A 13,798-nucleotide genomic window follows, 5' to 3' on the forward strand; every position below is an offset into this window, starting at 1 on the left:
TAATAACTGCCGCTCCTCGAGTTCGCAACTCGAAATCTCTCTAACAATAATCGACTAACCTCTTAATCTATAAATCAAGGGACTAAATGAATTGTATCTCATACAATTAATTAGTTATCAATTTGGGTTCGTTCCTTTAGGTGTGACCGAAAGGGGTCAGTTGATCACCGCCGTCTCACGACAATAACGTCAAACTCTAGTCAGCCAACCGTTATCGATTTACGTTAATCAACTGACGAGGATCAAATAATTAAATATCTCATGATATTCTATTAATGAGATTTATTATGTTAACGCACTATTGTGGAGGACACTAACTCCAACAATCTCCCACTTGTCCGACACAAGGTGTGCGCTACCAATTCTCTTGTCCGTTTTAATCTCCCACTCAATGCAAGGTGTCTTACAGGTCGCACTTGCACATGAACACATCGCGAGTGGTTTTCTCGATCGGGAGTGTGACTACTTGACCGGAAAAATCTCTCACAGATTACTTCCGAGCGTGGCCACGCATTTGTAGTCATTAACTCCTCGAGTGGCCTTGAGATATAGTAACCCAACGTGGGTGGACAATTCCTGTATGCCCTATCTATCCTATTGCACAATACTGACTCACCATGACCTAGTAAATGCCCTTTTGGCCTCCTTTCACGGCACGACCTAGGACAAAAACCAAAGTCACTCGGAAACCGCACCGCTCGATAATAGTCTCAGTCAAAAGAATCGACTCATTAGAACATCTTAGAGATCCCCGCCACGACCAGGCGTCTATAATAGAACTTAGGGACTCTCTAAATGGTCACCGTCCAAGCAAAGTGTCACACACTCCGCCTATGTAATCGACCAGTCATCATATATGACCTTATGGTGTTGAACAACCATCAATCGACTCACAATCTAGTCACTCCGAGACGTCACCTCATTAAGTGACTAGGGACAAAATACAATGTTCATCTTATTCACTTGAATAGTGTTCAACATTGTCTCCACAACTTATTCGATAAACAAGGTATTATAAATTTAGTCACACTAAATAAAAATTCATAAAAGAATGAATACGAAAACAATGAATGTGATTATCATATATATAATAAAAGATACACTATCCAATTATTACATATCCATAATCTAAAGAAAACCTGGTACTCGTCTCAATCCCATAGAGACGACATGACCATCATGCTTGGCCTTTGATAAAGGCTTGGTTAAAGGATCAGCAATGTTGTCATCTGTCCCAACCTTACAAATGTCAATTTCCTTCCTTTCCACATAATCTCTAATTACATGGTATTTCCTTTCAATGTGTCTAGATTTGTTACTAGACTTAGGCTCTTTGGCTTGAAAAATAGCTCCACTGTTATCACAATATAGAGTGATAGGATCTTTGGCAGAATGGACTACTCCTAGCCCCTCCATGAATTGCCTAATCCAAACAACTTCCTTCGCGACCTCGACGCCGCAAGGTACTCGGCCTCGTTGTAGAATCCGCAAGTAACACTTTGCTTGAAGCTCTTCCAGCAAACAGCTCCTCCATTTAGCATAAACACGTAGCCGGATTGGGATTTCATGTCATCCCGATCGGTTTGGAAACTTGCGTCCGTGTAACCTCTTACACACAACTCAGTTTCTCCTCCAAACACTAAGAACGAATCCTTAGTTCTTCTCAAGTACTTAAGGATGTTCTTTACGGCTATCCAGTGACTCTCACCAGGCTTGGCTTGATACCGACTTGTCATGCTCAAGGCATACGCAACGTCGGGACGAGTGCAAATCATAGCATACATGATAGACCCAACAGCGGAAGCATAAGGGATGGTCTTCATGTGTTCAATTTCCTTAGGGGTAGAGGGAGACTGTGACTTGCTCAAAGTAATCCCTTGGCCCATAGGTAGAAATCCTCTCTTGGAGTCTTTCATATTGAACCGGTCAAGAACTTTGTCAATATAAGCTTCTTGACTCAATGCTAGTATCCTCTTGGACCTATCCCTATAGATCCGGATACCTAAGATTCGTTGTGCCTCTCCCAAGTCCTTCATTTGGAAGTGTTTCCCTAGCCACTCCTTAACGGAAGTGAGCGATGGAATGTCATTCCCAATGAGCAATATGTCATCCACATATAGGACAAGGAATACAACCTTACTCCCACTAAACTTCATGTATAAACACGGTTCTTCCACACTTCTAGTGAATCCGTATTGTTTAATGACATGATCAAAGCGATGGTTCCAACTCCTAGATGCCTGCTTAAGACCATAGATGGACTTCTTGAGCTTACACACCTTCTTAGGGTTAGATGTATCCACAAAACCTTCGGGTTGTATCATGTACACCTCTTCTTCTAGAATCCCATTCAAAAAGGCGGTTTTGACATCCATTTGCCAAATCTCATAATCATGAAATGCGGCAACCGCTAAGATTATCCTAATGGACCTTAGCATAGCGACAGGAGCGAAGGTTTCGTCATAGTGTAAACCATGAACTTGGGTGAAACCTTTTGCCACCAATCTAGCTTTGTAAACATCCACATGTTTATCCCACGCCGAGTTTAATTTTGTATATCCATTTACATTGAAGAGGTCGCACTCCCTCAGGTAAATCCACCAAGTCCCATACTTGGTTCTCGTACATGGAATCCATTTCGGACCGCATGGCTTCTAGCCAAAGCGAGGAGTCGGGACTAGACATGGCCGATTTGTAGGTAGTGGGTTCATTACTTTCAAGAAGTAACAAAACACCATCCTCTTCGATGTTACCAAGGTATCGATCAGGTGGATTAGAAATCCTACTTGACTTTCTAGGAATAATTACCGTTTCAGAGGAAGAGGGAATGTTTTCCTCCACGTTCTCCTCTACCTCATTCTCGGTTTGTGGCTCTCGAACTTCTTCAAGCTCAAATTTTCTCCCACTCTGTCTCCTAGAAATAAATTCCTTTTCTAGGAAGACAGCATCACGAGCCACAAACACTTTGTTCTCGTGTTTATTGTAGAAGTAATAGCCACGTGTTTCCCTTGGATATCCTACAAAAAGACATTTGTCAGACCTGGGTGCAAGCTTATTGTCAGACTTGATCTTAACGTACGCTTCGCAACCCCAAATACGCATGAATGACAAATGAGGGACTCTCCCTGTCCATATCTCATATGGAGTCTTATCGGCCGCTTTAGTCGGGCTTCGATTTAGTGAAAATATCGCAGACAAGAGGGCAAAACCCCAAAATGAACTAGGAAGCTCGTTTGACTCATCATAGACCGAACCATATCAAGTAAAGTTCGGTTTCTCCTTTCGGCCACACCATTTAATTGCGGTGTGCCGGGAGGAGTCCATTGTGATACTATACCACAATCTTTTAGGTGTGAATCAAATTCAATATTTAGATACTCACCACCACGGTCGGACCGTAGAGTCTTTATCTTTTTATCCAATTGGTTCTCTACTTCCTTTTGAAACTCTTTGAACTTGTCAAAGGCTTCACTTTTGTTCTTCATTAAGTAGACATACCCATATCTACTTAAGTCATCAGTAAAAGTAATGAAGTAGTGAAAACCTCCTCTAGCGGTGATGGTTAATGGTCCACACACATCCGTGTGTATGAGAGCCAAAACCTCACTAGCTCGTGTCCCTTTTCCCGCAAAAGGTGCACGAGTCATCTTGCCTAAAAGGCAAGACTCGCATGTACCATAAGATTCGAAACCAAATGGTTTGAGCACTTTTGATGAAGCAAGTCTCTTAATGCGTCTTTCGTTTATGTGGCCTAAACGACAATGCCAAAGGTAGGATTCGTTTGGATCACCCTTTTTGAGCTTTTTAGTTTCCATATGATAAACGTCATTAACATCATTTAAAACATAAATGCCTCCAATTGAAATGGCCTTGCCATAAACCACATCATTTAAAGAAAAAGTACAACACTTGTCCTTGATCATAAAACAAAAGCCTTCCGCGTCTAACGCGGAAATGGAGATGATGTTCTTAGTTAAAGTTGGTACAAAATAACACTTATTTAAATACAACTCTAAACCACTAGCTAAAGTGAGCACATAGGTCCCTACGGCAACGGCGGCTACTCTAGCTCCATTGCCCATGCGGAGATCCACATCACCTTTTGCTAGTGCTTGCACGTCCCTTATACCCCGCAAATGGTTACAAAGGTGAGAGCCACATCCGGTATCAAGTACCCAAGTGGAAGTACAAGCATAATTAACGTCTATCACATAGAGAGAGGAAATCATACCAATAGGCGTCACACGCCCTTCCTTGAGATCCTCCAAGTATTTGGGACAACTCCTCCTATAATGCCCCTTCCCATTACAATGGAAACATTCGGCCTCGGAGAGCTTGACACTTTTTGCCTTGGGATTGTCATTCACAACGGCCTTCCCCTTTCCCTTGTCAATTTTCTTTGACGATTTCTTGAATTGGGACTTTTGTTTCCCTTTTCCTTTCTTGACTCCAAGAGACATGTTCTTTAACTTCATGGTTAAAACATCTCCCTTTTCACTCCCACTAGCCTCCATATCCCTCTCCGCTTGGGTGAGGAGTGCATGAATTTCATGGTAACTCTTATCCATACCATTCATGTTGTAGTGTACCCTAAAGTGGGCAAACTTGGTGGGAAGTGAGTGAAGGATACGATCCACCACAAGAGTTTTAGGAATCTTACACCCTAGACGCTCTAGGATGTCAACATATTCGACCATTTGAAGGACATGGGGACCAACCTTTTGGCCCCTCTCAAGCTTAGCTTCAAAGAAGCGTGCCGCCGCATCGTATTGACGGACTTTAGGTGTTTGTGAAAACATAGTGATCATACGAGTGAATATCTCGTAAGCATTTAAAGAAATGCATGATGGCTTGAGCTTTGGCGATATTGACCATATCAACACATTCTTGATATCATTCAACATCCTCACATAGTCATCATAGGCGGTCCGCACCGCCGATGAAGCTCTTGTCGATATTTGGATATACAAAATTAACTATTTCAAGTATAAAAACCAATCATTAACTCCTAAGCTCTTTGCTCATTCTCGGTTTTACTAAAAGTTAATTGAAATAGTTAATTTTGTATATCCATGATTAATTAATGTATAATAGGAATAGCTATGTAATTCATTTGTAATAGTTATTTTACCGGCGTTTCCAAAAGACGGATTACAACGAAACGGAGTCTATTTTTGGAAGGTGTTCCAAATCCCACAAGGAAGAGCCACTTAAGGAATGAAGAGGCAAGGGACCAAGGAGTTGGTTTCCGAAATGTAATAGACTAGTTGTTTATTAACTAGGAGGCCATACTAGGATTTATTCATATGCTTACATGTTTGCTTGTTTTATTTTCGCGCATGCCAAAATCGCCATTCACATGCATTTTATTTTTTTCGCGGTTGTCAATTCACGTCATTTACATTCGCTGAATTAATTCACTTATAAGGAATTTATGACTAAATTGACAAGATCTCTCACATGACTAAAATTGAGATTAGCCTTACCAATTAGTAACACCTATGAATCTCTTGTTCATTAGAGCCACGCTCGCCCTAGCGGGGTGTTCTCTTTTTACCTTGGGTAAGTAGGGTGGTAAGCGGTTATCACACGCCAAAATTGGTTGGACTCAACGGGATATAAGACGGTCTTGTGTTCCGGGGCTAGTAGATAAATTTGAGGAAATTTGTCGACCAAGAGTTCTAGAGGTAGAATTAGTCAACGTGACTTACCGAATTTACGCAATTATGGGATGTTTCGCCCAAGCGATGCTCATTTTTGTTTAATATTTGGGTCTTGGAATCATTTATATAATTAAGTGGGAGGTCATTATATAAATGCTAAAACTTGCTAAACATGTTTTTACAAGTAATTTTAAAACAATGAATGTTAATTTCCCTTTTTTGTTGTAGCATTTTAATTCGCAATGGCAACTTCATCAACTCCATCGACTACTTCACTAGGCAAAGATTCATGGCTAAGGTCCGTAATGGACAAATGTATTTTAAAAGATGACGGTAGTAACTTTCTTGAATGGGAATCCAACATCAAAAGTGCCGCGTTGTCCGACAATGTGCTCACTTACTTAACCGATGCTCCTCCTATCGAGCCCGGTGCAAGAGCTTCATCGGCGGTGCGGACCGCCTATGATGACTATGTGAGGATGTTGAATGATATCAAGAATGTGTTGATATGGTCAATATCGCCAAAGCTCAAGCCATCATGCATTTCTTTAAATGCTTACGAGATATTCACTCGTATGATCACTATGTTTTCACAAACACCTAAAGTCCGTCAATACGATGCGGCGGCACGCTTCTTTGAAGCTAAGCTTGAGAGGGGCCAAAAGGTTGGTCCCCATGTCCTTCAAATGGTCGAATATGTTGACATCCTAGAGCGTCTAGGGTGTAAGATTCCTAAAACTCTTGTGGTGGATCGTATCCTTCACTCACTTCCCACCAAGTTTGCCCACTTTAGGGTACACTACAACATGAATGGTATGGATAAGAGTTACCATGAAATTCATGCACTCCTCACCCAAGCGGAGAGGGATATGGAGGCTAGTGGGAGTGAAAAGGGAGATGTTTTAACCATGAAGTTAAAGAACATGTCTCTTGGAGTCAAGAAAGGAAAAGGGAAACAAAAGTCCCAATTCAAGAAATCGTCAAAGAAAATTGACAAGGGAAAGGGGAAGGCCGTTGTGAATGACAATCCCAAGGCAAAAAGTGTCAAGCTCTCCGAGGCCGAATGTTTCCATTGTAATGGGAAGGGGCATTATAGGAGGAGTTGTCCCAAATACTTGGAGGATCTCAAGGAAGGGCGTGTGACGCCTATTGGTATGATTTTCTCTCTCTGTGATAGACGTTAATTATGCTTGTACTTCCACTTGGGTACTTGATACCGGATGTGGCTCTCACCTTTGTAACCATTTGCAGGGTATAAGGGACGTGCAAGCACTAGCAAAAGGTGATGTGGATCTCCGCATGGGCAATGGAGCTAGAGTAGCCGCCGTTGCCGTAGGGACCTATGTGCTCACTTTAGCTAGTGGTTTAGAGTTGTATTTAAATAAGTGTTATTTTGTACCAACTTTAACTAAGAACATCATCTCCATTTCGCGTTAGACGCGGAAGGCTTTTGTTTTATGATCAAGGACAAGTGTTGTACTTTTTCTTTAAATGATGTGGTTTATGGCAAGGCCATTTCAATTGGAGGCATTTATGTTTTAAATGATGTTAATGACGTTTATCATATGGAAACTAAAAAGCTCAAAAAGGGTGATCCAAACGAATCCTACCTTTGGCATTGTCGTTTAGGCCACATAAACGAAAGACGCATTAAGAGACTTGCTTCATCAAAAGTGCTCAAACCATTTGGTTTCGAATCTTATGGTACATGCGAGTCTTGCCTTTTAGGCAAGATGACTCGTGCACCTTTTGCGGGAAAAGGGACACGAGCTAGTGAGGTTTTGGCTCTCATACACACGGATGTGTGTGGACCATTAACCATCACCGCTAGAGGAGGTTTTCACTACTTCATTACTTTTATTGATGACTTAAGTAGATATGGGTATGTCTACTTAATGAAGAACAAAAGTGAAGCCTTTGACAAGTTCAAAGAGTTTCAAAAGGAAGTAGAGAACCAATTGGATAAAAAGATAAAGACTCTACGGTCCGACCGTGGTGGTGAGTATCTAAATATTGAATTTGATTCACACCTAAAAGATTGTGGTATAGTATCACAATGGACTCCTCCAGGCACACCGCAATTAAATGGTGTGGCCGAAAGGAGAAACCGAACTTTACTTGATATGGTTCGGTCAATGATGAGTCTAATTGAGCTTCCTAGTTCATTTTGGGGTTTTGCCCTCTTGTCTGCAGTATTTTCACTAAATCGAAGCCCGACTAAAGCGGCCGATAAGACTCCATATGAGATATGGACAGGGAGAGTCCCTCATTTGTCATTCATGCGTATTTGGGGTTGCGAAGCGTACGTTAAGATCAAGTCTGACAATAAGCTTGCACCCAGGTCTGACAAATGTCTTTTTGTAGGATATCCAAGGGAAACACGTGGCTATTACTTCTACAATAAACACGAGAACAAAGTGTTTGTGGCTCGTGATCTTTGTCTTCCTAGAAAAGGAATTTATTTCTAGGAGACAGAGTGGGAGAAAATTTGAGCTTGAAGAAGTTCGAGAGCCACAAACCGAGAATGAGGTAGAGGAGAACGTGGAGGAAAACATTCCCTCTTCCTCTGAAACGGTAATTATTCCTAGAAAGTCAAGTAGGATTTCTAATCCACCTGATCGCTACCTTGGTAACATCGAAGAGGATGGTGTTTTGTTACTTCTTGAAAGTAATGAACCCACTACCTACAAATCGGCCATGTCTAGTCCCGACTCCTCGCTTTGGCTAGAAGCCATGCGGTCCGAAATGGATTCCATGTACGAGAACCAAGTATGGGACTTGGTGGATTTACCTGAGGGAGTGCGACCTCTTCAGTGTAAATGGATATACAAAATTAAACTCGGCGTGGATAAACATGTGGATGTTTACAAAGCTAGATTGGTGGCAAAAGGTTTCACCCAAGTTCATGGTTTACACTATGACGAAACCTTCGCTCCAGTCGCTATGCTAAGGTCCATTAGGATAATCTTAGCGGTTGCCGCATTTCATGATTATGAGATTTGGCAAATGGATGTCAAAACCGCCTTTTTGAATGGGATTCTAGAAGAAGAGGTGTACATGATACAACCCGAAGGTTTTGTGGATACATCTAACCCTAAGAAGGTGTGTAAGCTCAAGAAGTCCATCTATGGTCTTAAGCAGGCATCTAGGAGTTGGAACCATCGCTTTGATCATGTCATTAAACAATACGGATTCACTAGAAGTGTGGAAGAACCGTGTTTATACATGAAGTTTAGTGGGAGTAAGGTTGTATTCCTTGTCCTATATGTGGATGACATATTGCTCATTGGGAATGACATTCCATCGCTCACTTCCGTTAAGGAGTGGCTAGGGAAACACTTCCAAATGAAGGACTTGGGAGAGGCACAACGAATCTTAGGTATCCGGATCTATAGGGATAGGTCCAAGAGGATACTAGCATTGAGTCAAGAAGCTTATATTGACAAAGTTCTTGACCGGTTCAATATGAAAGACTCCAAGAGAGGATTTCTACCTATGGGCCAAGGGATTACTTTGAGCAAGTCACGGTCTCCCTCTACCCCTAAGGAAATTGAACACATGAAGACCGTCCCTTATGCTTCCGCTGTTGGGTCTATCATGTATGCTATGATTTGCACTCGTCCCGACGTTGCGTATGCCTTGAGCATGACAAGTCGGTATCAAGCCAAGCCTGGTGAGAGTCACTGGATAGCCGTAAAGAACATCCTTAAGTACTTGAGAAGAACTAAGGATTCGTTCTTAGTGTTTGGAGGAGAAACTGAGTTGTGTGTAAGAGGTTACACAGACGCAAGTTTCCAAACCGATCGGGATGACATGAAATCCCAATCCGGCTACGTGTTTATGCTAAATGGAGGAGCCGTTTTTTTGGAAGAGCTTCAAGCAAGTGTTCTGCGGATTCTACAACAGAGGTGAGTACCTTGCAGCGTCCGAGGTCGCGAAGGAAGTGTTTGGATTAGGCAATTCATGGAGGGGCTAGGAGTAGTCCATTCTGCCAAAGATCCTATCACTCTATATTGTGATAACAGTGGAGCTATTTTTCAAGCCAAAGAGCCTAAGTCTAGTAACAAATCTAGACACATTGAAAGGAAATACCATGTAATTAGAGATTATGTGGAAAGGAAGGAAATTGACATTTGTAAGGTTGGGAGATGACAACATTCGATCCTTTAACCAAGCCTTTATCAAAGGCCAAGCATGATGGTCATGTCGTCTCTATGGGATTGAGACGAGTACCAGATTTTCTTTAGATTATGGATATGTAATAATTGGATAGTGTATCTTTTATTATATATATGATAATCACATTCATTGTTTTCGTATTCATTCTTTTATGAATTTTTATTTAGTGTGACTAAATTTTAATACCTTGTTTATCTGAATAAGTTGTGGAGACAATGTTGAACACTATTCAAGTGAATAAGATGAACATTGTATTTTGTCCCTAGTCACTTAATGAGGTGACGTCTCGGAGTGACTAGATTGTGAGTCGATTGATGGTTGTTCAACACCATAAGGTCATATATGATGACTGGTCGATTACATAGGCGGAGTGTGTGACACTTTGCCGGACAGTGACCATTTAGAGAGTCCCTAAGTTCTATTATAGACGCCTGGTCGTGGCGGGGATCTCTAAGATGTTCTAATGAGTCGATTCTTTTGACTGGAGACTATTATCTGAGCAGGTGCAGTTTCCGAGTGACTTTGGTTTTTGTCCTAGGTCGTGCCGTGAAAGGAGGCCAAAAGGGCATTTACTAGGTCATGGTGAGTCAGATTGTGCAATAGGATAGATAGGGCATACAGGAATTGTCCACCCACGTTGGGTAACTATATCTCAAGGCCACTCGAGGAGTTAATGACTACAAATGCGTGGCCACGCGTAAGTAATCTGTGAGAGATTTTTCCGGTCAGGTAGTCACACTCCCGATCGAGAAAACCACTCGCGATGTGTTCATGTGCAAGTGCGACCTGTAAGACACCTTGCATTGAGTGGGAGATTAAAACGGACAAGAGAATTGGTAGCGCACACCTTGTGTCGGACAAGTGGGAGATTGTTGGAGTTAGTGTCCTCCACAATAGTGCGTTAACATAATAAATCTCATTAATAGAATATCATCAGATATTTAATTATTTGATCCTCGTCAGTTGATTAACGTAAATCGATAACGGTTGGCTGACTAGAGTTTGACGTTATTGTCGTGAGACGGCGGTGATCAATCGACCGGCCCCTTTCGGTCACACCTAAAGGAACGAACCCAAATTGATAACTAATTAATTGTATGAGATACAATTCATTTAGTCCCTTGATTTATAGATTAAGAGGTTAGTCGATTATTGTTAGAGAGATTTCGAGTTGCGAACTCGAGGAGCGGCAGTTATTATTTAATTATGCGATAATTAAATAATAAGTTTTGGGAAACGGGTTTTAGTTAATTAACTGTTAATTTACTAAAATTGTACTAATTGATTAATGTGATTAATATTAGTACGTAAATAATATGTGTAGTGGTACACGTATATTTACGGAGTGAATTGGACGAATTTATTATGGAAGCATTTAAACATGATACGATGTTTAAAATGAAAATTACACGGATTTGTGCGACAAATATAAAAACCAACATGGACCCGTATATGGTCATGTGGACCGTGTAAAATAAGTGTGATGGATGATTACTTACATAATCAATTTACCTTATTTTGTATACTACCATAATATAAGTCTTATACTACATTTTGCATGTGATGTAAGATAAAAATTATAAGACAAAATTGTCCACTCAAGTACTCCTCCACCCGCCACTTCCCTTCCTTCACTCCATCTATTTATTCACTTCTTCACACTACCTTCTTACACATAATTCATTATGTTTTGCATGTGAAAAAAACCTCTACCATCTCTCTACAATAATTCCTCTCTAGTATACTATTATTACTAAGAATAGTTAGTAATATTACTAGTATTATTTTCAAGGGCACATATTAATAAGTTACTAGTTCTTACTTATTAATATTATTTGGGTTGTTCTTGGGTGCTACTTGGAGGAGACTTTCTAATTGAAGGTTATACAAGGAGGATCATCCACATATATTTAGCTCAAGAACAAATTAGTAAGGAGAACTAATTTGTGCCCATTTTACCTTATAATCAATGTAAGGAAATTGTTTTTCCTTATACTTTGTTTTTATGCTTTTATATTAGCATGCATGTTACATAGATCACATTAACATCAATTTATGAGATAAATTTATTTTATTAGAGAGTCTAATATATGACCTTTTTTGTTGTAGCATTTTAATTCGCAATGGCAACTTCATCAACTCCATCGACTACTTCACTAGGCAAAGATTCATGGCTAAGGTCCGTAATGGACAAATGTATTTTAAAAGACGACGGTAGTAACTTTCTTGAATGGGAATCCAACATCAAAAGTGCCGCGTTGTCCGACTAAATTGCTCACTTTAACCGATGCTCCTCCTAAACAAAAAGAGCTTCATCGGCGGTGCGGACATATGATGACTATGTAAGGATGTTGAATGATATCAAGAATGTGTTGATATGGTCAATATCGCCAAAGCTCAAGCCATCATGCATTTCTTTAAATGCTTACGAGATATTCACTCGTATGATCACTATGTTTTCACAAACACCTAAAGTCCGTCAATACGAACACGGCACGCTTCTTTGAAGCTAAGCTTGAGAGGGGCCAAAAGGTTGGTCCCCATGTCCTTCAAATGGTCGAATATGTTGACATCCTAGAGCGTCTAGGGTGTAAGATTCCTAAAACTCTTGTGGTGGATCGTATCCTTCACTCACTTCCCACCAAGTTTGCCCACTTTAGGGTACACTACAACATGAATGGTATGGATAAGAGTTACCATGAAATTCATGCACTCCTCACCCAAGCGGAGAGGGATATGGAGGCTAGTGGGAGTGAAAAGGGAGATGTTTTAACCATGAAGTTAAAGAACATGTCTCTTGGAGTCAAGAAAGGAAAAGGGAAACAAAAGTCCCAATTCAAGAAATCGTCAAAGAAAATTGACAAGGGAAAGGGGAAGGCGATTTGTGAATGGCAATCCCAAGGCAAAAAGTGTCAAGCTCTCCGAGGCCGAATGTTTCCATTGTAATGGGAAGGGGCATTATAGGAGGAGTTGTCCCAAATACTTGGAGGATTAGGAAGGGCACGCCTATTGGTATGATTTCCTCTCTCTATGTGATAACGTTAATTATGCTTGTACTTCCACTCTGGGTACTTGATACCGGATGTGGCTCTCACCTTTGTAACCATTTGCGGGGTATAAGGGACGTGCAAGCACTAGCAAAAGGTGATGTGGATCTCCGCATGGGCAATGGAGCTAGAGTAGCCGCCGTTGCCGTAGGGACCTATGTGCTCACTTTAGCTAGTGGTTTAGAGTTGTATTTAAATAAGTGTTATTTTGTACCAACTTTAACTAAGAACATCATCTCCATTTCCGCGTTAGACGCGGAAGGCTTTTGTTTTATGATCAAGGACAAGTGTTGTACTTTTTCTTTAAATGATGTGGTTTATGGCAAGGCCATTTCAATTGGAGGCATTTATGTTTTAAATGATGTTAATGACGTTTATCATATGGAAACTAAAAAGCTCAAAAAGGGTGATCCAAACGAATCCTACCTTTGGCATTGTCGTTTAGGCCACATAAACGAAAGACGCATTAAGAGACTTGCTTCATCAAAAGTGCTCAAACCATTTGGTTTCGAATCTTATGGTACATGCGAGTCTTGCCTTTTAGGCAAGATGACTCGTGCACCTTTTTGCGGGAAAAGGGACACGAGCTAGTGAGGTTTTGGCTCTCATACACACGGATGTGTGTGGACCATTAACCATCACCGCTAGAGGAGGTTTTCACTACTTCATTACTTTTTCTGATGACTTAAGTAGATATGGGTATGTCTACTTAATGAAGAACAAAAGTGAAGCCTTTGACAAGTTCAAAGAGTTTCAAAAGGAAGTAGAGAACCAATTGGATAAAAAGATAAAGACTCTACGGTCCGACCGTGGTGGTGAGTATCTAAATATTGAATTTGATTCACACCTAAAAGATTGTGGTATAGTATCACAATGGACTCCTCCTGGCACACCGCAATTAAATGGTGT

At 40.9% G+C, this 13,798-nt stretch overlaps 1 protein-coding gene across 1 annotated transcript; it reads left to right on the top strand.

Annotated features, from left to right (window-relative positions):
- Positions 1 to 5,469: 5,469 nt before the first annotated feature.
- Positions 5,470 to 7,209, top strand: LOC141611780 (uncharacterized). Its single transcript, XM_074430436.1, has 2 exons — positions 5,470 to 6,815; positions 6,915 to 7,209. Exons 1-2 carry the CDS (start codon positions 5,906 to 5,908, stop codon positions 6,947 to 6,949), a joined length of 945 nt encoding a protein of 314 aa, XP_074286537.1. The 5' UTR covers positions 5,470 to 5,905; the 3' UTR covers positions 6,950 to 7,209.
- The last annotated feature ends 6,589 nt before the right edge of the window (positions 7,210 to 13,798 follow it).

The sequence above is a fragment of the Silene latifolia genome, chromosome 1 (assembly GCF_048544455.1).
Source record: "Silene latifolia isolate original U9 population chromosome 1, ASM4854445v1, whole genome shotgun sequence".
Lineage (NCBI taxonomy): Eukaryota > Viridiplantae > Streptophyta > Magnoliopsida > Caryophyllales > Caryophyllaceae > Silene > Silene latifolia.